General features: G+C 36.3%; 1 protein-coding gene across 3 annotated transcripts in view; it reads left to right on the forward strand.

Moving 5' to 3' along the window:
• The first annotated feature begins 2,045 nt into the window (after nt 1-2,045).
• The window catches only part of LOC136855872 (zinc transporter ZIP1-like), a 40,305-nt gene continuing 18,476 nt past the window's right edge, over nt 2,046-23,874 (forward strand). For 2 of the 3 annotated variants that reach the window (XM_067133272.1, XM_067133274.1), the window contains exons 1-2: nt 2,046-2,170; nt 8,277-9,313. In XM_067133272.1, the coding sequence (XP_066989373.1) occupies nt 8,990-9,313 (324 nt within the window). In that variant the 5' untranslated portion in view covers nt 2,046-2,170; nt 8,277-8,989. The remainder of the gene's footprint in view (nt 2,171-8,276; nt 9,314-23,874) is intronic. The other variant, XM_067133273.1, reaches the window with a different exon arrangement.

Consider the following 23,874-nt stretch of genomic DNA (forward strand, 5'->3'; position numbering starts at 1 on the left):
GAAGTATGTTATTGAGACAAATTACCTTTTTGGACTCTGTACAATTGATGGTATGATTTTTAAAATAATATAAGCTAAAATTGCACTGTAATCTGGTGCATAAAAAAATGTATATTAAAAAATGTGCATAAAAAAATGTATATTAAAAAATGTATATTGTACATTTTTCGTTCATGTCAGTTCAAGTGAAATGTTTTGATATTTTACTTAGGTTTTTATTTATTTATTAATTTGTTAATTTATCCGGTTCTCTAATAACTTTCTGTATTTCCCATTACCTTCCGTTACTTCTTTCGAATGAACACCATAATATTCTTTGGAAGCTTGAATTTTATGTCAGTGGCCCCTGTGGTGGGCTCGTTCCATATGAATAGGGTTCATCTTCTGAATAATAATAATAATAATAATAATAATAATAATAATAATAATAATAATAATAATAATAATAATAATAATAATAAACTGTGGTTAGACAGATATTTTATTCCAAAAAAATATATTGGAAAGAAATTATAGAATCCAACATTGTAAAACATATGTTCTTGTAAACATAATATCATCAGCAAAGGAATTTATAAACTCGATGTATTTGCCAAAGAAATATGTAAAATGTATAGATTTTAAGGAAGGTATTTTGACCTAGGCCTAACAGCAAGGACGCGTCACCTACTCCGAGGTGCTATAGTACTATGCACCGTATGGTAAATGCAAAGTAGACGGCCGCACGAAGATATCGCTTATTATTAATGTAGTTTGTCGACCACACGATACAGAAATGGGTGTATATAACACTTTGATCTCCGAGGGGCTAGTACTAAACACGGCGTTACCAAGGAGCTTCCCGCCATGTTTAGTACTAGCACCTCGGAGTAGGTGACGCGTAGATGATAACAAGCCAAAGTAGCACCGACGTGTGAGTCCATCTCAGTAGAAAAACAAAGATACTTTTAATGGAACACTGACCTAAGGCGCTAATGTGTTTACTGCTTTTTGCTACTTATCAGAAGTAAACAATTTTTGTTCTAACTGTCCGTGTGTTCGTTTGTACGTGTCATCTTAGGGTATATGTTGTGGATTTCTATAAATATGCATCAGTCTTTTAAAGCTGTTCTGATTCGTACCTATTGTTTCATTTTTCCTTGTGGTATATATCTATCTATCTATCTATACATATAAATATATATATATATATATATATATATATATATATATATATATATATATATATATATATATATATATATATATATATATATATATGCAGCTGGATTACGTGTCCGGCCATTCCATGGATACTTGATACTTGGAAAGCTTGTAATTCTTATTGAATAAATATCTCCGCTAGATACCATCCAGTTTCAATGAGATCCTGTTAGTAACTGTATTTATGCACAGATGATTGTGTAAGTGATAAACTTTTATATATACAAACATTTCAAATTAGTAAACCTGAAAGAAATTATTAATCATTTTAATAAAATGAATTCACAAGAAACTCTCCATTATAATGCAAATAATCCCGGGTATTTTAAACTCAGCTGCGCAGGAAGAGTCGATTTCAAAATAAAAATCCGTTTACAAGGAAACCAAGTGACTCAGATCAGAAAATGTCAAAACGTTCCAGTTATATATTGCATGACTTGGAAAGAACAGTTAAAAGATAAGCCTACGTTTGTCGTAACAGGTATATAACTGTTTTATGAACTCTGGGCAAAATCTGTGTACCCAGAGAGAGAGAGAGAGAGAGAGAGAGAGAGAGAGAGAGAGAGAGAGAGAGAGTCTCTGTTTCTCTGTACAGTTAAAGAAAATAAACCTTCGTAGGAATTAACAAGTAACTTTTATAATCTCGCCTGGGCAAAATCTGTGCGCAGGTGGGAACCGGTTTAAAACCTTGTACCGAGAGAGAGAGACAGAGAGATTCGGTCTCACTCTGTCTCTCCAACTCACTGTCTCTCTCTCTCTCTCTCTCTCTGTCTCTCCCCGTGCGTGCGTGCGCGCGTAAACGCACGTACGAACTGACTCCGCCGGTCCCCAGGTGAGAGAGCGAATGAGTCTGGAGTTCAGTAAGTAGGCAGACGCCTTCCTGTAAGGGTGTGGGCAGTGCGCATCGGGCCGCTCTCTTGTCTGTGCGTCCTCGTGTCCGTGTGTTTTCCGGGACCCACAGATTGAGGTAAAGAACAATTCGGCGTTTTAGCTCACCCTAGTAATTCGTCCATAAGTGTTCTTTTTTTTTACTTATAAGTCTCTTCGTTGAAGTAACTTCTTAAGTACCGAGTGAAAATGTTGTTCTTCAAAACTGGATTTTCTTTTTTTTGAATTTTATTTCCCTTGGCGCTTAGATTCTTCTTCTTCTTCTTCTTCTTCCAAGTTTGCCGATGCGATAGTTCGCTGTTAGAAGTGTTCTCTCCCGCTTAAAAGTGGCTTCTTGTGTGCTTAAGCAACTTTGTGAGGAAGATGAGAAATTTACGGTGCAAACTTCTTATTTTATTTCATTTTTAGGTTGGTTTATTTTTACAGAGTTACCCCATCTTAAAGTATTACATTCAAATACTTCGTGTGTATCAGTAGCTTCCAAGAGCTTTTTAAGTATAAGCGTGGCATCGCTGTGTTATATATATATATATATATATATATATATATATATATATATATATATATATATATATATATATATATATATTTCACATAAGAAAACCTTGACTTAGGAATGATAACACGAAAATTGGAAACTAACTGAACGTGTTTTGCAAATGTGCAGTTTTGGTGTTAAAAAGGTTAATTTATCGTTTGTTAAATATACAAAATATTCGTTAAATGAAATACTTAACGGTTTTTGCAAATTTACACAATTCAGTGTTGAAAATAGTTAATTTACCGCTTGTTAAATATATAAAATATTAGTTGAATTTAATAATTTAATGTTTTACAAATGTACAGAGTTTGATGTTAAAAATGTTAATTATCTTAGTGCTAAATTGATAAAATATTAGTTAAATTATTTAACGTGTTTTGCAAAAGAGCAGAATTTGATGTTAAAAAATTTCCATTAATCTCGTGTTAAATTCATAATAAAATACTCGTTAAATTATTTAACGTGTTTTGCAAATTAACAGAATCTGATGCTAAAAAGGGTTGAGTCATCGTGTTAAATATTCGTTAAATCAAATGCCCAGGTTCGACTCCTCGGCGGGGGTGGGGGTTGTGGGAGGACCTTGGCGGTTACAGTACAATTTCCGGTCTAGTCTCTCTCTCTCTCTCTCTCTCTCTCTCTCTCTCTCTCTCTCTCTCTCTCTCTCTCATACAAAGATTCTGAAACTATTATTCAGGATATTCATAAAATGTTATTATATTAAAATATGAGTTTACAAGAACAGGTATTAAAGAATAAGCAAAGAATAGGGAGACCGATTAAGTAAGGAATGTAAGATAGCAAGCAAGCAAGACTGTGAAGAGGTATGGAGAAAATATGAATTATAAGAAATTAAGATAGCTAGAAGAAGATATTAGAGAAGTATTAAAAAAATTAGTAGTAGGAAAAATAGCATTTAAGGAATAAGATAGTACATAAGATTGCAGCAAGATAGTGAACTAAGATATACGGAGGCACTAAGATAGTGAACTGTTAAGAAAATAAGATTACAAATTGGAAGACTGAACAAAACGCAAGATAGAAAATAAGAAAATCATTATTAGTTACTAAGATATAATCTAAAGAAGGTTAAATTACATTAAGATAGTAAGATAATTATGATATAATTTCTCTCTCCTATGAAAACTTGCAGATAAAAAATTTATTTTCATTTTGTATTTTTTTTTAAAGTCGAATAAGGAAAATAAGCTTTTTTTATTTTGGAAAAATAATATTTCAAGACCGGAAATGACGTCTATACTCACTTCCGGTTCAGTTTAGTATATATATATATATATATATATATATATATATATATATATATCAGAACAACCTTTGACCTAACCTTGTCATAAACAAAAAAAAATTAGAAATCTGTATATTCAAGATCTGCGAAGTAATTAAGTTTCCTCGGGTAATTCATAACGCAAAAATCTATTTTGGGAGTCAATTGTAATTAACCTTAAATTACAGAGACCTGTAATTCCCGCGCTACTTCATCCTAAAACAGCAGGAATTACGCAGGTCGCGAAAGGACGTGTGAAGTGTAATGATGATGTCATAATTACGGTGATTTCGTTAAGATATTACCTTTGGGGAACAAGAGTACCTAAGGGCCTTTTCAGATTTCGTGAATACAGCTGCAATTACAAAGTAGAATAATTACATTAATATTACTTTTATATTCCTCAGTTTTGATTCAGAGAGTATGATTGATAACTGGTGCGTCCATAGGGGTAGAGAAGTGTGATAGGTTTTAATATCTAGATGGAAGACAGGCGTGTTTGTTAGAATATATATGCGGGAAAGTGACTGGTTTGGTGTAAAAGTCGGTCTGAGAGAAGGGTGTTTTGGGACTTACGACTTGAAAATAGTTTCAGAAAGCTTAGTGTCTTGAAATTAGTTTCATTAATAAGTCTCCTAGCTTGACTTAATTTCAATAGGTCTTTTGACTTGACATTAGTTTCAATAAATCTTGTGACCTAAAATTAGTCTGGTCTTTTGACTTGAAATTAGTTCCAATAAGTCCTGTGACCTGGAGTTAGTTTCAGAATGAGTTATGACTTGAAATTAGTCTTCAGTAAGTCTTGTGGCTTCAAATTTTACACTGAAATGAGCTTTAGTAAGTATTGTGACCTAAAATTAGTTTCAATAGGTCTTGTGATTTGAAATTAGTTTCGATAGGTCTTGCGACTTGAAATAAGTTTTGACAGGTCTTGCGAGTTGAAATTAGTGTTGATAGGTCTTATGAATTGAAATTAGTTTTGATAGGTCTTGCAGCTTGAGATTAGTTGCTATTGGGACTTGAAGTTAGTTTCAATAGGTCTTGTGACTTTAAATTAGTTTTGATAGGTCTGATGATTTGGTACTGAAACTATCTTAAAATAAGATTAATCTCTATATAAGACTAACTAAGCAGTCTTAAAATTAGTTGAAAGTACTCTTAGTATCTAAGCCTTTAAAATGAGCTTCTCACAGACCTAATTAAGTCGAAACCAGCAATCAAATTAGTATCGTATTTCCTTAATTGCTAGTCCTAACAATCAGCATTAGACTAATTTTTGAAGCCTGAAAATTAGTTTTAAACAGTCTCAGTCTTAAAGCAATGAAATTAGCATCACATATATATAATCACTGAACACTAAATTAGTTTCAAATAGGCCCATTTATTGAAATTATTCTGTACTTTAATTATTCTGATTGAAAAACCAATAAAAATTAACATTTCCATATTCAGATCAACTCGTCTGAAGAGTTGATACTAAAAGGTCAATGGCGTGACCTCTGACCTTATAATTAAGTCGGCACCTTCATTAATGCAATCACAGGAAATTATTCACAAGCGCAGTTGGCCTCCGTTCATGCGACGCCATTTTCCTAGACCTATCAGTTATCGTAGAATTTTGTTATTGAAGTTTTAATAAGGTAACTATTATTTCGATATTGAGGTCATCAGAAATTGTTTTAAATTCAAGTGGTTGAGAGAGAGAGAGAGAGAGAGAGAGAGAGAGAGAGAGAGAGAGAGAGAGAGAGAGAGAGAGAGGTTTGTAAACAGACAGACAAACACCAACATCTTAACCTTGAGAAAAAGCAAGGTTATGCATCCTTAAGGGATTACCTGTGGATTCACGCAGCTTTTGAGAGAGAGAGAGAGAGAGAGAGAGAGAGAGAGAGAGAGAGAGAGAGAGAGAGAGACTGTGACGAATGAATATTTGATTAACAACAAAGCTATATATTGTAGGAATACAAGAATAGGCCTATTCTTTGACAACAAAAACGAGCGAGATATTAGACTGACGATCTCCGATCTGTTAATTCTCTCTCTCTCTCTCTCTCTCTCTCTCTCTCTCTCTCTCTCTCTCTCTCTCTCTCTCTCTCTCTCTCTCGTGTGTGCTAAAAATACATTTCGCCTTGCGGCTATAAATATTCGCTGGAAATTGAGGTAATAACAGGGTCCCTGAAAATATTACGGCCGTAACTCGGTGCTCAGGACGATTCTGTATGACTTGACTTGTCGTAAAACAAGGAGGGGGGGCGGAATCTTTTTGAACATTTTACTATTAATACAAGCAGAAATATTATTAATGATAAAAATAATAACAATAAAGAGAATGGCGATGCAAATACTTGATAGTTAGAACGAAAATCTGCTGGGGTTTTGCATCCAAAAGTAATTCAACTATCTGACAAGTGGAATCCAATCTGTTGCAAATGGCCGAGGTTTGCACGCGATAGTACCTGACCCACACGCCTGTCTCTCCCTCTCTTTCTCTCGTTCTTTCCCTTCCTCTCTCTCTTTCTCTGCGTGTACAGACTGACGAAAGACTAGTGCATAATATCCACCACTAGAAAGGTAACTAAAGAGCGTAAGATAACGAATATAAGAAGAAAATAAGAAATATCTCTAAACCTCAGTTTTCACGATCAAGGAAAAGATGATCCTGGGTTACCTTTACCGAAACCGGTTTGACCCGTGGGAACTTACCGGGTATTCCCTGGTATTCCGGGATATTTCCGCGAACTCCGCTTTACCTGGGCATTCCCACGAAGTGCCCCAAGACTTATTTGCATTCCGGCTCTTGCAGATATCCCAGTGCCCTTCCAAGAAGCGAGCGCAAGCGCGTTTGTCCGGTCATAATTGGTGCTTGTCAGTGTTTACCTCAAGGTCCCTTCGCTTCCAAGATGCTCAGACTAATGTGTTTTCTAGTCATGTTGGACTTGATTGTGTCTAGTCACTGTTCGGGACGAGAGAGGACGGGTTAATTTGCACCCGTTGGCGCAGTGTTAGAACCTTTAGAGAGAGAGAGAGAATCGTTTAAGATTAGAATTATTGTTAATTGTTATTTCGGTGTGGACCTCAACATAAACTGTTTTAAATTCTTGTGGTTCATAGAGAGAGAATTTGTAAACAATCAACAGAACACCATCTTAGCCTTGACAATAAGCATGATACATCTGTCAGAATTATCTGAGAGAGAGAGAGAGAGAGAGAGAGAGAGAGAGAGAGAGAGAGAGAGAAAGTTAATCCACACTAGACTGGCCTACATCACAACGAATTACAGTTATAACGTGAAAGCTTCGACCTACCAATTCTCCATTCATACAAACTCGTTGTGACGTCACCTCACCCCAAATCATGGCACGGGGTCAATTTGCTAAACATTTCAAAGTCCTCTCTCTCTCTCTCTCTCTCTCTCTCTCTCTCTCTCTCTCTCTCTCTCTCTGCCTTCCTCCCCTTCACTCCTGGTCAGTGGAACATCCTGGGTGTTCCTCTGAAACAAATCTTTTGTTCCATTGTTCCTCGATTAACGGAACAGTTGTGGTCGTTGCCTAAACTGTTACTGCAATTTTGTGCTGTACTGAAACTGTACTTGTCTGTTGTACTGTTGGCAACAGAAAGAAAATATAATATCGTTTTGTTTCTTCATTTTAAAATTTCATTAAGTTATTTGAGTCCGAATGAGTTTGTATTACTATTACATGATAAGGATCAATTTGCTTATAATAATAATAATAATAATAATAATAATAATAATAATAATAATAATAATAATAATAATAATATTCCATGCAACAAAAAATCATTGCATCTAGCACAAGAACAAATAAAAAACTACAGAACACACAGAGAGAGAGAGAGAGAGAGAGAGAGAGAGAGAGAGAGAGAGAGAGAGAGAGAGAGAGAGAAAAATAGTTGGACCGTAACCACACATTTAGGCTGAATTCTTGAGTCAGTACTAAGCGTGACATCACATTTTGGGACAAAATAAAGGTGTTATGTCATCCGTTGGGAACTTAGAGGAAGAGAGAGAGAGAGAGAGAGAGAGAGAGAGAGAGAGAGAGAGAGAGAGAGAGAGAGAGAGAGAGAGAGAGAGAGCTATCTGGCGTAGATTAATATAATTTTCGCTCGTAATTGTAAAAAAAAAATATTTACGGTTTATATTTTATTTTTATATTTTATTTTTATATGAACGTATATATATATATATATATATATATATATATATATATATATATATATATATATATATATATATATATATATATATATATATATATACAGTGTGTGCTTTAGAAATAGACTTGCAAAAATGAAGCCAATATTTTTTCAAAAAATTAATGTAATTATTTTTTTTCCTATTTCCAGTGCCGACAATACCCACAATGCCAAGACGTGTTTGCTGCAAGGGAAGGTAGTGTGTGATTGAGACAAGCACAAATACCTTGAGGTTTTTTCCCCGCCACCCCCTGCTCTGACAAGCACAAAATCAACCTCCTTCACAAGGGCGTCAAGTTTTTTCTTTTTTAAATATTTTTATAAAATATTGTGTCTTTTCTTACTATTTTTATTTTTTTGGAGTGTGAGTTATCTGTGCAGTGTCTACTGAAATTCTGAAACGATTCGGTTTTCATGTCAGAGAAATGATTTGCAACGGAAATAAAAAATGATTGAGGAAGTTCTATAGTTAAAAGTACGTCAAGACGCCTTTTAAAGAGTAAATATACGAAAGTCATCTTTTAGTGAAGAATATTTGGAATATTAAAGACTACAAATCATCAAGGAGAATATTACAGGAACACATTCGTCAAATATCCCAAAACCCAAAAAGACCTTCTGGAAGAACAAACTTTACCAAGAAGAAGTAGCAAAAGTTAAACAAACCAAAAAAACCCTGTCAGTGACGGAACATTTTTTCAAGAAGAAGAAGCCAAAGGTAAACAAACCCAGAAAGACCTTCTGCCAGAAGGACATTTTACAAGAAGAGGAAGCAAAAGGTAAACAAACCCAGAAAGACCTTCTGTCAGTAGAACAATCTCAAGAAGAAGAATTAGAGGAGCAAGCAAAACGTAAACAAAGCAATGGAGCTCCTGACGACCAAGATCATCGCCCTGACGCTCCTGGGCGCCCTTTCGCTCTTCTTCGGCCTCCTGCCGCTGCGGCTCAGGAGGTACCTCAACCAGGGCAGCAAGAAGAGGGAGAGGATCACCAGCTGCCTCCTCTGCTTCGGGGGCGGAGTCCTCCTGGCGACGGTCTTCATCCACATGCTACCGGAGACCAGGGAAGGATTCAACGGCGCCTTTGCCATGGGCTACCTGTCCGTCGGAAGCGACTACCCTCTGGCGGAGCTGGTCGTCTGCGCCGGGTTCTTCCTGATATATATCGTCGAGGAGTTTGTGCACAAGGTAAGGGAACCGAGACAGGCTTATTTTTTTAGTTAGTTTTCACGATTTTTAATTCACTGTAAAACTGATACACACCATATGATCCTCTTGAATACCTTTGGGGTAGGGTGTAGGGTTAGCAGTTTCATCCCACAATATTTGTTGCAAGTTGCAAGTAATTATTAACTATTCAAAATTCTCAGAAAATGTTCTGGGATGAGGTTGCCAGCCCCATGCCCTTTTTTTTCAAACCATGGTTTCAGCACTACAGTTTTCTAGCTGTCAGGTACACAATTCGTTGCTTAGGTCAAAGGAGACACTTGGGTTTTAACAGTGGGCATATCTGTTCGCCCCCCTTCCTCCCCTCAAGGAATCGAACCTGGGCACTAGCCTCATCAGCAAGGGATCTGAATGAATTAGTCACGTTCTGTTAAATAACATAACGCCTTGCGGATCAAAGGAAAGAATTAGGTACCTGGGCGTTAGTCGAGTGTGGTGGGGCCAAAATGGGTCCATATTGAGGCCTGAAAACCAGATCTAGCTTGAAAATCCAGCCTCCCAAAATATCAGTCCTCAATTATTCCCGAGAACAGACGACACATCTCGCGTTCTTGTGACCTGACAAGATTTGTTTGACCTTTGACCTTTCCTGACCTCTGGCGTCCCGAAGTCTGACATCTGACCTTCTTGCAAAATCGAGGACACGAGATTTCGTTTGAATGAACAACTGATTTTGGTTGGTCATGATGTCTGGGATATTTGGTATTGACAGGTTTGTTGAATAAGTTCTCTCTCTCTCTCTCTCTCTCTCTCTCTCTCTCTCTCTCTCTCTCTCTCTCTCTCTCTCTCTCTCTCTGTAGAAAGCGTGTATTTGCTACAGCTGTTTTTACCATACGTATACTCACAGACATGTCTGTTTCTTGCACAAAGAGAGAGAGAGAGAGAGAGAGAGAGAGATGCGGAAATAAGTTTGCAAAACAACCTGGCCTCAAAACAAATAACTAATACCAAGCCAGTTCCTGTACAGAACGTGTCTGTATCCAGTGACGCAACACAAAACAGGATTATCTTGACACTCTCTCTCTCTCTCTCTCTCTCTCTCTCTCTCTCTCTCTCTCTCTCTCTCTCTCTCTCTCTGTGCATGTACTTGTATGTGAATTTCCCAACTCGTCTGACGTTATTCCTTATCAGATGCGTGAAGTGAAAGACCTTGGTTTTCACACGGTGTAACGAGCTTGCGCGTGACAGCAAGCACGCAATAATACGCCCCCCCCTCTAAAAAAAAAAAGGGGTGGTGGTTGAGGTCGGCTTATGCCCAGAAGATTCATCAACTCCCTTGAGGGTCAACTGGTGTTTAAGCTATTTTTAACTCTCTCACTTTATCTGACTGTGCCAGAAGGCTGAGAGAGAGAGAGAGAGAGAGAGAGAGAGAGAGAGAGAGAGAGAGAGAGAGAGAGAGAGAGAGAGAGAGAGAGAGAGGCCTCTCCCCAACCCAGCAGCCACCCACATAAGTCGATTGGCTATAGCTCAGTTTTCCCAGCAAGTTGCACCACTTCAGTTTAATTTTTCAGTCAAACCTTTCCAGTACAATTCAGTTTTCTTCAACACTTTCACAAAAAAAAAAAAACACTTTAGTTTCACTTTCCCCACCACAACCCATCTCTTCAATGCTCTGATTCAATATAATTTACCCACAAAACCACCCGATTCAATTTCATCTGCCTTCCCCCCCCCAACAAGACCAAACCACACATACACCTGACCACAACAATCGTGACAGGTAATCACAGGTAATAATCATTCGTTTGTGCAATCCCCTGACGGCCGTGATTTATCATCCTTGCCAGTCCCGCATGGGCGTGTTTTATTCATCCTTGCCGAGTGACGTCATCATTGTTTTCCTCGTAACTTCTTCTGCTTCCATGGTCCTTGCGAGTCTCACTGTTGTGGCTTTTGTTTATCCTTGGGGAGTGACGTCACTGTGTCTTCCCGCGCGCGCGTGCGTGGTTTAGTCTCTGGTATGCGGCCTTTCATTGCATGCAATTTTAAAGATTAAGCTTATTGGTTATTTAGTTAAAAGCTTTTCCATACTGTGTTAGATGATCTTTTTTTCCCTTCCACGGGTGGGGTATAGGCTACAGCATGGGAAACTCGCTCTTATGGATAAGTGGCTTAAAAGTGACGTTCTTCAAAGCGAATGTTATCTACAGTCACTTTAGTTTTGTAAAGAATGATTACCAGAGGGTACAGTGTTTCAGCCATTACTTCAAGGAGCTGTTAATAAGGTATCATTATTCAAAATCATTGTCATCTGAGGTACCCTTACTTCAAATAATTATTTTCTAAGATACCCTTACCTCAGTCATTGTTATCTAGGATATCTTTACTGCAAATAATTATTATCTAAGATACCATTGTCTAAAATCGCTTTTATCTAAGATACCACTATTTAAGATTGCTTCTATCTAAGATACCATGAGTTTAAACAACCATTATCTGAGATAAAATTATATAAACAACACTCAAATAAGGCACCGTCATTTTAAAATTACTTGTTAAGGTACCATTTTATTTTGAACAACCATAACCTATGGCACCATTATTGTAAACAATTCTTACCAAAGGTACCATTATTTAAAACTACCATTAAAAAAAGCGCCACACTTTATAAACAATTCTTACCTAAGATACCTTTATATTGAACAACCACTATCAATGGTACCATCATTCTAAACTACCATTACTCCATGTACCATTAAATCTACCATTAAATGAAGTCTCCTTCCCTTGAACAAAAATCATTTAAGACCATAATCCTTTCGCATTCCGTGCATCTTTAGAATTCCCACACGCAACTTCCTATACTCCTTGAAAGGACCTCTCTCCCCCTCCTGCGAGGCAGCGAGTGACCTCGGTTCTCCCAACGCTAGGATTCAGGCGTATCCTACAGATCCTACGGTATTGCAATATTTATATTAAGGATTCCTGCGTTCGTAATTTTTTGCTGAATTTAATTCTTATATTTGTTAGACAATTTCTTGTGTGAGTGTGTGTGTGTTTGGGGAAGGAGTGATATCCTAGGGGTATCCTACACCCACAGGTCCTTTATCGAAGGATTCCTCATTCTCGTCGTCATGAATTGCCCGGGTTCGATCGCCGGACTTGGCGAGGAAAGGCCTGTATATGGCCGTTTCTTGTTTTCCTAAAAAAAAAAAGGATGAATTGTTGCTCTATTGCCATTAAGAAGTCAATTAGTGAATTTTCACTCGGTGGTCAGTCGACTGTTGTGCATTGCAGCCAGGGCGGTGAAGGGTGTGGGTACAGCAACCTCATCCCATATATGTAAAGCCACCCTCTTGAAAATAGTTATTCAAAAAAGACAATCAAAATAGTAAGTGTAACAATTTCTTGAAATACAAAATTAAAACAATTTTCTTTGTCGAGACGAGAGTGGAAACCTCCTCAAAACGATGAATTAAAACAACATCAAAACAAGAAATCAGAAGTAACCAACCTTAGAAAACAACAAACAAAGACTACGAAAGCACATCGAAACAACACGAATAACCAACCGGTTCGCTGAAACAACGGAAGAAAGTCAATCAAAACAACATAAGACAAAAAAAGACAACTTCCCTCGCTCCCTTCCCCCTCCCCTCGCCCCCCACCAAGGCTCCATATTGACAAATATCCTCCGAATTATATCTGGCGGCAGTTTATACAGGTGGGCCCAACCCAGGTACCGGAGAGAGAGAGAGAGAGAGAGAGAGAGAGAGAGAGAGAGAGAGAGAGAGGTTCATGGTCAATATTTGAGGCTGGGCGGGGGTGAGGGTCAGTGTCTTGGGTCCCTGGGGGTTCCTGGGAGGTCCAACAAGCTCCTGGGACCATCAGGGCGCCCCAGGGAGTGGTCATTTTTGTGCATTCGAGTGGCTGGCCGGCTTGGGACTTGGGCGAATGGGAGCTTCGCATGTCATGAAAAATTTCGCAGATAAATGTATGGGGTCTCTCTCTCTCTCTCTCTCTCTCTCTCTCTCTCTCTCTCTCTCTCTCTCTCTCGCAAATCAGAAAGAAGATCTGCAAATCAGAAAGATTAGAGAAGTTCTCTCTCTCTCTCTCTCTCTCTCTCTCTCTCTCTCTCTCTCTCTCTCTCTCTCTCTCTCTCAATAGTTCTCCTCACCCCCTCCCCCTCTCTCTTAGGAAAATAGGAAGGCTGGCTCTCTCTCTCTCTCTCTCTCTCTATAAATAGTTCTCCTCACCCCCTCCCCGCTCTCTTAGGAAAATAGGAGGCTCTCTCTCTCTCTCTCTCTCTCTCTCTCTCTCTCTCTCTCTCTCTCTCTCCGGGGAAAAGGAGAAGGCCCAGAGAAAGTGATTAGGGGGAGGTAGAATCAGCCTCAGGTCAGTCAGTTGATTCCGGGGTAAATCCATGCGTTTCCAACCTTATTAAGAAGAGCAAACGAGGAAAATTGGCCAAAATAACAATGCCACGGCTGACCTGCTCGCCTGTAATTAACCAGGTTGCTCGTTGTTGCCACAACGTGCATATGTTTTTGTTTTTTGTCGCAATGTTGGCCTGGCAAGTGCATAGCAGCCTGGAGCCCATTAGAGACGCTGCCACTTCTCCCTCAATCCCACTATTTCGTCTTCGTCTTAAGAAGGGAAAAATCGTAGATGTGGCATATAGGTATGGTATACACGTTGCCACATCTCTTGTCTGTCAGGTCAGAGGTGAAGGGAAGGGTATAAGCAGGTTAATGCCCTCAGTCAGTCCACAAGAATTTAGGTATTTCCAGGCGGGAGAAGGAAAACTAGAGTCTTATGCATAGCTCTGGCTATATCTAAGGTTATCCAGAAACAAGTTAGACTCTGAGGCCTCGTTTTCCTAGACAAGATACGAAGAAGATCGTAAAAGTATTTGTGTTTCGGTTGTAATGTTCATGACATGGGGGCTGGGTTGTTATGGCGTTGCTTTTGCTTGCTTGTCATTGCAAGGGCTCTCTCTCTCTCTCTCTCTCTCTCTCTCTCTCTCTCTCTCTCTCTCTCTCTCTCTCTCTCTCTTGGAGATCGTCTCTCAATTCTTTTTTTTAATAAACCGTTCTCTGACAACTTGGGTCTCTCTCTCTCTCTCTCTCTCTCTCTCTCTCTCTCTCTCTCTCTCTCTCTCTCTCTCTTGAGACCGTCTCTCAGTTCTTTTTTTAATAAACCGTTCTCTGACAAAGGTCTCTCTCTCTCTCTCTCTCTCTCTCTCTCTCTCTCTCTCTCTCTCTCTCTCTCTCTCTCTCTCTCTTGGAGACCGTCTCTCAGTTCTTTTTTTTAATAAACCGTTCTCTGACAACTTGGGTCTCTCTCTCTCTCTCTCTCTCTCTCTCTCTCTCTCTCTCTCTCTCTCTCTCTCTCTCTCTCTCAATTCTTTTTAATAAGTCCTCTTTCACTGACAACTTCAGCCATCTCTCTCTCTCTCTCTCTCTCTCTCTCTCTCTCTCTCTCTCTCTCTCTCTCTCAATTCTTTTAATAAGTCCTCTTTCACTGACAACTTCAGTCCTCTCTCTCTCTCTCTCTCTCTCTCTCTCTCTCTCTCTCTCTCTCTCTCTCTCTCTCTCTCGCTATTTGCCTTAAGAGCCAAATCTAATTTAATGACGGGAAAAAGTTACCTGAGAATTTCCCGACCTATTTTCCTCTCTCCATTTAAATCTATTTAAAGACGATTCTCTCTCTCTCTCTCTCTCTCTCTCTCTCTCTCTCTCTCTCTCTCTCTCTCTCTCTCTTTACTAAGGCAAAAAAAGAAGGGTCCTCTTCCTTCCAAAAAGTGGTAAAAAAAAGAGAGAGAGATATGAAATCAATATGATAAGTATATATATAAATAAAGATAAAATCCACGAAGGAAAGGGAAACACTGGAGTGCTGCGAGGCCTTTCGACTCTGTCGTCCTTTACTTAGCAGACTGAAGAAATATAAAAGTAAGTTTACAAAGAAAGCTCATATAAATGACAGATGGGGATTGTAAAGGAAAAATATGTACCTGGAATCCAACGCAACTGAAGAATTAGTAGAACTGCCAAAACAGGGTTAAATATTTAAGAGGTTTTACATAGGGTTAGGCTCAACCGTTCAGAAGCAGGGACAGGACAATTAAAAGATTATACAAGGGGTTGACTGACCTCCCAAAAAATAATAGTACAACAAAATAATTCTCTTTTTTGTAAACAATAATAATTTTTTTTTTTTTTGCAAGATGACCATTTTTACAAATAAAAAATTATATTAAACATACGGATACATAGAAAATATATATAAGGTAACTAATTTGTAATTAAGTCAGTGGTTTTATCTTTTAGGTCATTCTTGAACATTTTTCTAATACAGGGGTCTAATTAATATATGCCAGGGCTAAGGTTAAAATTACAGCTGGAAGTAAGCTGGATAATAGCTGACTCCAATAGATTTCTTGAAGAGAAATCTTTCGATCTGGCAATCACTGAACTTTCAGTCCAGTTTATCCTGTGAGAGTTTTCACTTAAATGAATGAATATAGCATATATATGTATATATATATATATATATATATATATATATATATATATATATATATATATATATATATATATATATATATATATATATATATAATATGCATATATATATATTATGCCAGTCAGACAAATGAACAAACAAAATGTTTAGAAAAAATAAAAACATTTCTTCCCATTCAAACAGACAAATGACAGAAAAAAACACAAAAAAACGAAAAAAAAATTCTTAAAACTTGCTCACAAGCGCAAATATAAATTATATAAAAAAATAAAAAAGAAAAACACCCGTGACGTCATACTGTTTCCAGAGGAAAGCAATTTCGGTTATTGCCATATCATGGTCATTTTTTTTTTTTTTTTGAAATGGCGACTGACAGAGAGGGAGAGAGAGATCTGTTGGATATATTTCTATTCCATTACTAAGGTGATTGCCTCTTCGATGTGCTCTTGTTTTGTACTCTCTCTCTCTCTCTCTCTCTCTCTCTCTCTCTCTCTCTCTATCAGTGACCAAAATCGGTCGATTGACAGTATGATGTATATATATATATATATATATATATATATATATATATATATATATATATATATATATATATATATATATATATATATATATATATATATATATATATAGATAGAGAGAGAGAGAGAGAGAGAGAGAGAGAGAGAGAGAGAGAGAGAGAGAGAGAGAGAGAGAACCAATTAGTCAGAAAAGATAGCTGATTAGAGAGAGAGAGAGAGAGAAAACCAATTAGTCACAGAAAGATAGTTGATTAAGAGAAAGACTGAGAGACTCTCCTTGGATAAATGGCTCTCAAACTTCAGATTAAAACGAGAGAGAGAGAGAGAGAGAGAGAGAGAGAGAGAGAGAGAGAGAGAGAGAGAGAGAGAGAGAGTTTTACTCCTTACAACAATATAAAGTTTTGGGGTTACTGACCAACTGACCCCGATTCTAGCCCCGCTCACCCCCCAACCCCCACCAAAAATAAAAACTAGCCCACGAGAAAGAAAATGTATGTCCGTTTGTTTGCTAGCGTTTGTTTGCGTGACAAACGTCAATCAAAGGACATCACGGGGCGGGGGGAAATTTGTTGGAAGGGTTACCGAGTACAAAGCTCTCCGGAATGCAACACTGATCACTCCTCTTTTTACTTCGTTAATTCCAGTTTGCGTTGTCCGCTTGAAAGGGTTTAGCTACTGCTTGCAAAAACGAGGACTCTGGTCTGTCATGGTGTTTAAGTTTTTTATTTTTGTTTACTTTTTTTTTTTACTTTTTTTATTTTTTATGTATCTTTTTACTTGTGCAATTACGCTTAGCTGGTTGTAATTAGATTTCTGTTGTGGTAGGCAATGGTTTTGTGACTTATAAGTAATGTATTCGTGCTAGGTTTTGGTATTAATGAAAGGTTGTATATATATGTATATATACATATATACATACACACACATATATAATATATACATATAAGTAAATATGTACACAGTATATATATATATATATATATATATATATATATATATATATATATATATATATATATATATATATATATATATCACACATTACCACAGGTGAAAAATATACTGACCGGTTTCGACTTTATTTTCAAGCCATTGACGAAGGACTTCGTCAATGGCTTAAATAAATCGAAACCATATCAGTAAATGTTTCTTACACTGTAATGTGTGATAAATGAATCACAATAAAAAGTGATAATAATCATATATATATATATATATATATATATATATATATATATATATATATATATATATATATATATATATATATAGATATACAGAGAGAGAGAGAGAATGTGGTAATTTTGCATTCAAGCACCACAGAATGCAGAAAAATTTCATCAAGAATATTACAAAGTAAACCCCCCTGTTTATTCAGGACTTGTCAAGAACCTGTTAATTTTAAAAAATAATAATAATTACAGGTTCCGGAGGGACTGGACAGTGTTGCCAATCTATAATTTGGTTATTATATTCTGGCAACGACGCAGAGCCAAGGCTTCTGAAGCCAGCTGACAGTTTCATCGAATAAATATGTAACGCCTATTTGAATCCGAAAGTAGTCTATGGTTGTTTGACTTTCGCTCTCTCTCTCTCTCTCTCTCTCTCTCTCTCTCTCTCTCTCTCTCTCTCTCTCTCTCTCTCTCACGCACAATTTATAACACGTGTAATTTCATAATTTTCGAAAGATTGCAACATTTTAATGCTATCATTTCCCAACCTTAATTTCTTGAAAAGTTTTTTTTTGGGGGGGCTGGGTCAAAGGTTGCTTCTTTAAAATAAAAAGGGTGGACGTTTTTAGATACCATTTTGATTCTGGTTTTAAATGAGAGAGAGAGAGAGAGAGAGAGAGAGAGAGAGAGAGAGAGAGAGAGAGAGAGAGAGAGAGAGAGAGAGTTAGCAAATATTCATAATATATCACAGTAATTAAGTGAGATGGTTTGTTTCTGTGTGCATGCGTGTATGTGTGTGTGTGAGAGAGAGAGAGAGAGAGAGAGAGAGAGAGAGAGAGAGAGAGAGAGAGAGAGAGCGTGTGAATGAAAGAATTATCTAAACATCAAACAAAATAAATATTGCATGAGCGATAGAAAGAGAAAAAGAGAGAGAGAGAGAGAGAGAGAGAGAGAGAGCATCCTGACTCTAACATGGGCTGACACCTTTCTTCCCGTTGCGGAAAATAGTGACTGACAGCGTCAAGAATGGATCTTTTTTCATTATTTTTTTCACCTTTTTATTTACCAAGGATTTTTTCTTAATTCTTTATATTACCTGCACCAATAGCTACCCACAACATTCAACTAACACCCCGGTAGATAATTCACAGCTTAGGGCAACGTAGGTGTGCTGGGTATTTAAGGAAGCACGCCCATACTGTCCATCTCCTCGGCCGTAAAATCTCAACTACAGGTAGAAGAAGAAGATAAACAAAACAAATGGCCAGCCTGACTATGAGCAGGCGTACCAACATATCTTACGTCCTATAGGCAAAATGTAGCCTAAACAAAAGGAATTCTTGTGAATCCTATTATTGTACAAAGAAAGTTAATGGATCCTATGACAAAGCAAAGGACTCCAGCTTAGGATATGCAGGTGGCCGTTAACCGTCCAAATGAAGCTTAATTACCTGGTTACGTCACGTGGCACGGAGTGACGTCATCGTAACCCAGAAGTCTGGTGGCTTCTGTGACGTCAAGTGGTACCTTTTTGTTGTTTTGCCATTCAAGTGCTGGCAAAGTTCATTGGCTTCCTTTGAAGGTGTTTTAAATATTAAATATTATTCTTATTATCTTAGGTAATGGTGCAAGATGCTAATTACCTCTGAAGCCTTTTCAAGACTTAGAAGTTTGTTAATTATTTATGGTATATGAATTTTTTGTTAAGATATGTAGGTGTAAAGGGATTTTAATTTTTCCCCAAAAGTTTGAAAAGTCCATAACAAGTCAAAGTTTCTAAACTTTCAAACTTTGTTATCGAATGTGATTTTGTGCTTACGGCTATAATTTTATAGAAGTCATTATAAAAATATAACTAATTACATCAGTAGCAGAAATAATGACATTTTAATTATGCATATTATATCTGAAATAATAATAATAATAATAATAATAATAATAATAATAATATATCCCAGATGAAAATTGTGGGATGAGTTTGCTAGCCAAGCTCCTTTCTCGCCACCCTGCTTGTAACCCACAACAGTCAAATAACTACCAAGTCAGTGTCTATTGCAAAAAACAACAGAAGTAAGACGGGATATGACAGAACTTATCCTGCCCACACCGGAAATGACACAACAGCAAATCTTCGTAATTTATTTTTACTTCGTAATCGGAAAGTTGACGCATGCGCAAACGGAAATTCGATAAGTGAATGGAGGGTACGGAAGTAGGTTATAACAATGCGTTATGGTTTAATAATTTTTAATTCATTTTATTGGTTTATTTATTTTGCTTTATTTTATTCATCTATTTTTATTTCTATTTTTATTGCTCTTAATTTATTAATTTTACTTCATTTATTTATTTGTTTTTGGTTCACAAATAAACTTTTTATGATTGCATGATTAATAATAATAATAATAATAATAATAATAATAATAATAATAATAATAATAATGACATTGTGTTTATTTTTTATGAAAACATATTTTTCAGTTCATCAACTTTCCAAATTAATTTGTTTTGATAAAACATTTTTGGAAAAACATTATTTAAAAGAATATCTTTCAAAGCATTCAGCAAAAAATAAATGGGTGTATAAACATCCCAAAAGTAAATATATTTCATGAAATGCATATTTATAAATAAATTTAAAGCGATATAATTTATTAGTATATTTCAAGCAATTTAATTTATTAGTATATTTCATGTAATATAATTATATAAATATATTTCATGCAATATAATTTTATTAATATATTTCATGCAATATAATTTTATAGATATATTTTGCAATATAATTTTATAGATATATTTTATAACTTTATGAATATACTTCATGCAAAATAATTTCATGAATATATTTCACGCAATATAATTTCGTGAATATATTCCATGCAATATAATTTTATAAATACATTTCACGCAACATAATCTTATAAAATTTCAAGCAATAAAATCTCACAAATATATTTCATGAAATATAAACTTATAAATTAATGAAGTATTTAAAGAAAAAATCAGCTTTAAATAGACCTTACAAAGAACCTTAGCTTTCTGGGTTAAGCGGAAAAAGAAAGTTTTTCTCCACAAAGAAAGTGCAAACAAGAAAAGACGGTCAGGTATAGACGGGCGATTCCGGACAGGAAATGACGGTCAGGTAACGGTCAGAAAGTCTACGAACACGTGGCTGCGACAGGAAGAGAGAGAGAGAGAGAGAGAGAGAGAGCTACGACGGGAAATATGTGATGAATGATATAATCTCCAATCCTTCTTCTTCTTCTTCTCTCTCTCTATCTTGTATTCCATATCATAAATAAGGGAAGAAGAATCTCTAGAGAAGTAAGCATAAGAATAGATGGAATAAGGATAAGTCGAAGGTGAATTATCAATTTAAGAAAAAAATTTGTATTCCATATCATAAATAAGGGAAGAAGAATAAGTCAGAGAATAGAGAAGAATAAGGACAAATCAAAGAATAGTAAGAACAGAGAAGAATAAGGATAAGCTAAAGAACAGTAAGAATAGAGAAGAAGAAGGTTAAATAAAATAAAAGTAAGAGCAGAAGGGAATAGTGGCCAGTAAATCGTGAATAGTAAGAATTAGAAGAATAAGTAGTTGCAGGTAGTACTCATTAAAAGGTAATTATGACGGATTGGTTGGGACATGAAAGGAAAACTAAAGAACAGTAAGAATAAGGACTTGGGGTGTCAGTTAAAGAAGTGTTTTTACAGCGAAAGGGTAAGTGACAGGCTCTCTCTCAATGTCTCTCGAAGAATAAGGACAGGCTAAAGAACAGTCTCTCTCTCTCTCTGAAGGTTAAATAAAATAAAAGTTAGTGCAGAAGGAAAGATTCACGTGACAAAATTCTCTCTCTCTCTCTCTCATTCTCTCTCTCTCTGGTTGGGACTCTCTCTCTCGTATACACTCTTTAAGGACTTAGTGCAGAAGTTAAAATTGACCTCTCTCTCTGAAATCTCTCTCTCTCTCTCTCTCTCTCTCTCTCTCTCTCTCTCTCTCTCTCTCTCTCTCTCTGTCTTTGACATTAGTGCAGAAGTTAAGATTCACTTAACTAATCTCTCTCTCTCTCTCTCTCTCTGTCTTTGATATTAGTGCAGAAGTTAAAATTCACTTAACAAAATCTCTCTCTCTCTCTCTCTCTCTCTCTCTCTCTCTGTCTTTGATATTAGTGCAGAAGTTAAAATTCACTTAACGAAATCTCTCTCTCTCTCTCTCTCTCTCTCTGTGTGTGTGTGTGTGTGGGGAATTCCCCTGAGGCCGTATAATGCTTCTGTTGACCTATGCTTTGAATTAGGCATTTGATAGTTACCTGACTGTTGCGGGTCTCAGCCAAGATAAATGAAGACCTGGGCTAGCAACCTCATCCCCCAAAAAAAGAAGCTTTAATGTAAGGAGAGAGAGAGAGAGAGAGAGAGAGAGAGAGAGAGAGACAATGAATAACAATCAATACGTAATTACAAGTTACCCACAACTCCAAAATCCCTCTCCCTACACGAAAAAGTGATCACGTGATTATGACCCTTATAACGCAGGTCAGTAGAGGTCATAATACCTTGTATATGAAAAGGGAGTTCAAGAAATAGTTATTTAATGATTATGATCTCTTTGTTAAGTTAGATTAAGGGTTATTTTTCCTTGAATTTAGAAAAGAGGTGGAAATAATTCCTTCAGGGGAATGTCAGCTTTATATCGCGATTCTTTAAGGTCGATTTTCGAATAAAAGATATAGGAAAACATTGCAATCAAAAGTCGCCTGTATGTCTGTCGTAAATAAAGATTGTGTACAATTTTCAGAGGGAAATCGCTTCTATATCCTATGACCATATGGGCTATTATCCCGTAAAAGCGTATTAAAAGACGTTTAATAGGAAAAGCACCCTTATGTCCTGTAACCATAAGGACCATTATCCCGTGAAAGAATAATAAAAACCATTATTAAAGGAAAATCTCTTCTATGTCACGTCAGCAGGAGGTCTATTATCCTTTAAAAGCTTTAAAATACATTTTATGGGAAAATCACCTTTATTTCATATGAATATAAGGACCAGTATTCCATAAAAAGTATAAAAAAGCATTTTATAGGAAAACCACCTTTATTCCCTACGTCCATAAAGACTATCTTATGCTTCTGGTGTCCAAAATAAGCCCCACTGTCCGTGCGTGTCCGTAACAGGGCCCGAGGTTATGTCCGAAATGAGTTTTCCCAGGATACGCGAAATTCGTGACACGCAAGTTCGTATAATTCGTGTTTTTCGTGAAAAGACACAAAAGCGGTGGTTTGGCGTGATTTGTATAACTGAGTTTGTGTTTTGAGTTTGGATTTGCGAAATGCAGTTTTTTATACATTTTTTTGCTGTCAAGTTTGTTTCGAGTTTAAATCCACAAGGTCATCTGATTTTGCGAAGGTTTTGAATTTGAGTTTTGAGTTTGGAATTGCAAAGTATATTTTAGATTTTATTATAATTTCAAAATGCGTCTGATTTTCCAGGTTTTTATATTTGAATTTTGAGTTTGGATATCCGGGATGCTTTAAATATTTGAGTTTGAGTTCAAAGAGCATCTGATTCTACGACTGACATGCAATTAAATTTTGAATTTGGCTCTCCAAAATGTATTCTAAGTTTACTTATGAACTCAAATTTCATCTGATGCCTAATTTTTTAAAATTTAAACTTTGAGTTAAGCTTTCCAAATTGTTTTTAAAATTTGTACTTTTAAATCCAAAAGGCATCTTATTTTCCATTTATTTAAATTTAAATTTTGAGTTTGGATTTCCAAAACATATTCTAAATTTTTTAGTTTAAATTCCAAGTGCCATCTGATTTTTCACTATTGTAAATTTGATTTTCCATTTATATAAATTCAAATTTTGAATTTGGATTTGCAAAATATATTTTGAGTTTAATACACGAGTGTAGATTCACAAAAAACATTGAATTTTCTGTTTCTTTGAGTTTAAATTTAACCAGTTTATTTCTGGATAAGTTTGAAATTATCAATAAAATTCAAATCCTTCATCTACTGACCATAAGCATTGTCATGCCAACTTTAAAATATCATATTAAAACAATTTTTCTCACTGACTTTCGTTTGTTTTTGTTTGCTAACAAATAACAAACAAACACACGCACAAACAACACTGGCTTTTATAAACAGCTCTTTGTCTCTTAGAACAAGTTGATGTTCTCTCTCTCTCTCTCTCTCTCTCTCAAATTAATGCATGAATACTCTCTCTCTCTCTCTCTCTCTCTCTCTCTCTCTCTCTCTCTCATGCTTTATCTTTCTCCCAGATATGAAAAAGGGAGAAAGAGGAAAAGGTAAGAAGAAAGCAAAGAGAATAATGACAAAGAGATAT

Source organism: Macrobrachium rosenbergii, chromosome 33 (assembly GCF_040412425.1).
Source record: "Macrobrachium rosenbergii isolate ZJJX-2024 chromosome 33, ASM4041242v1, whole genome shotgun sequence".
In the NCBI taxonomy this organism is placed as follows: Eukaryota; Metazoa; Arthropoda; class Malacostraca; order Decapoda; family Palaemonidae; genus Macrobrachium; species Macrobrachium rosenbergii.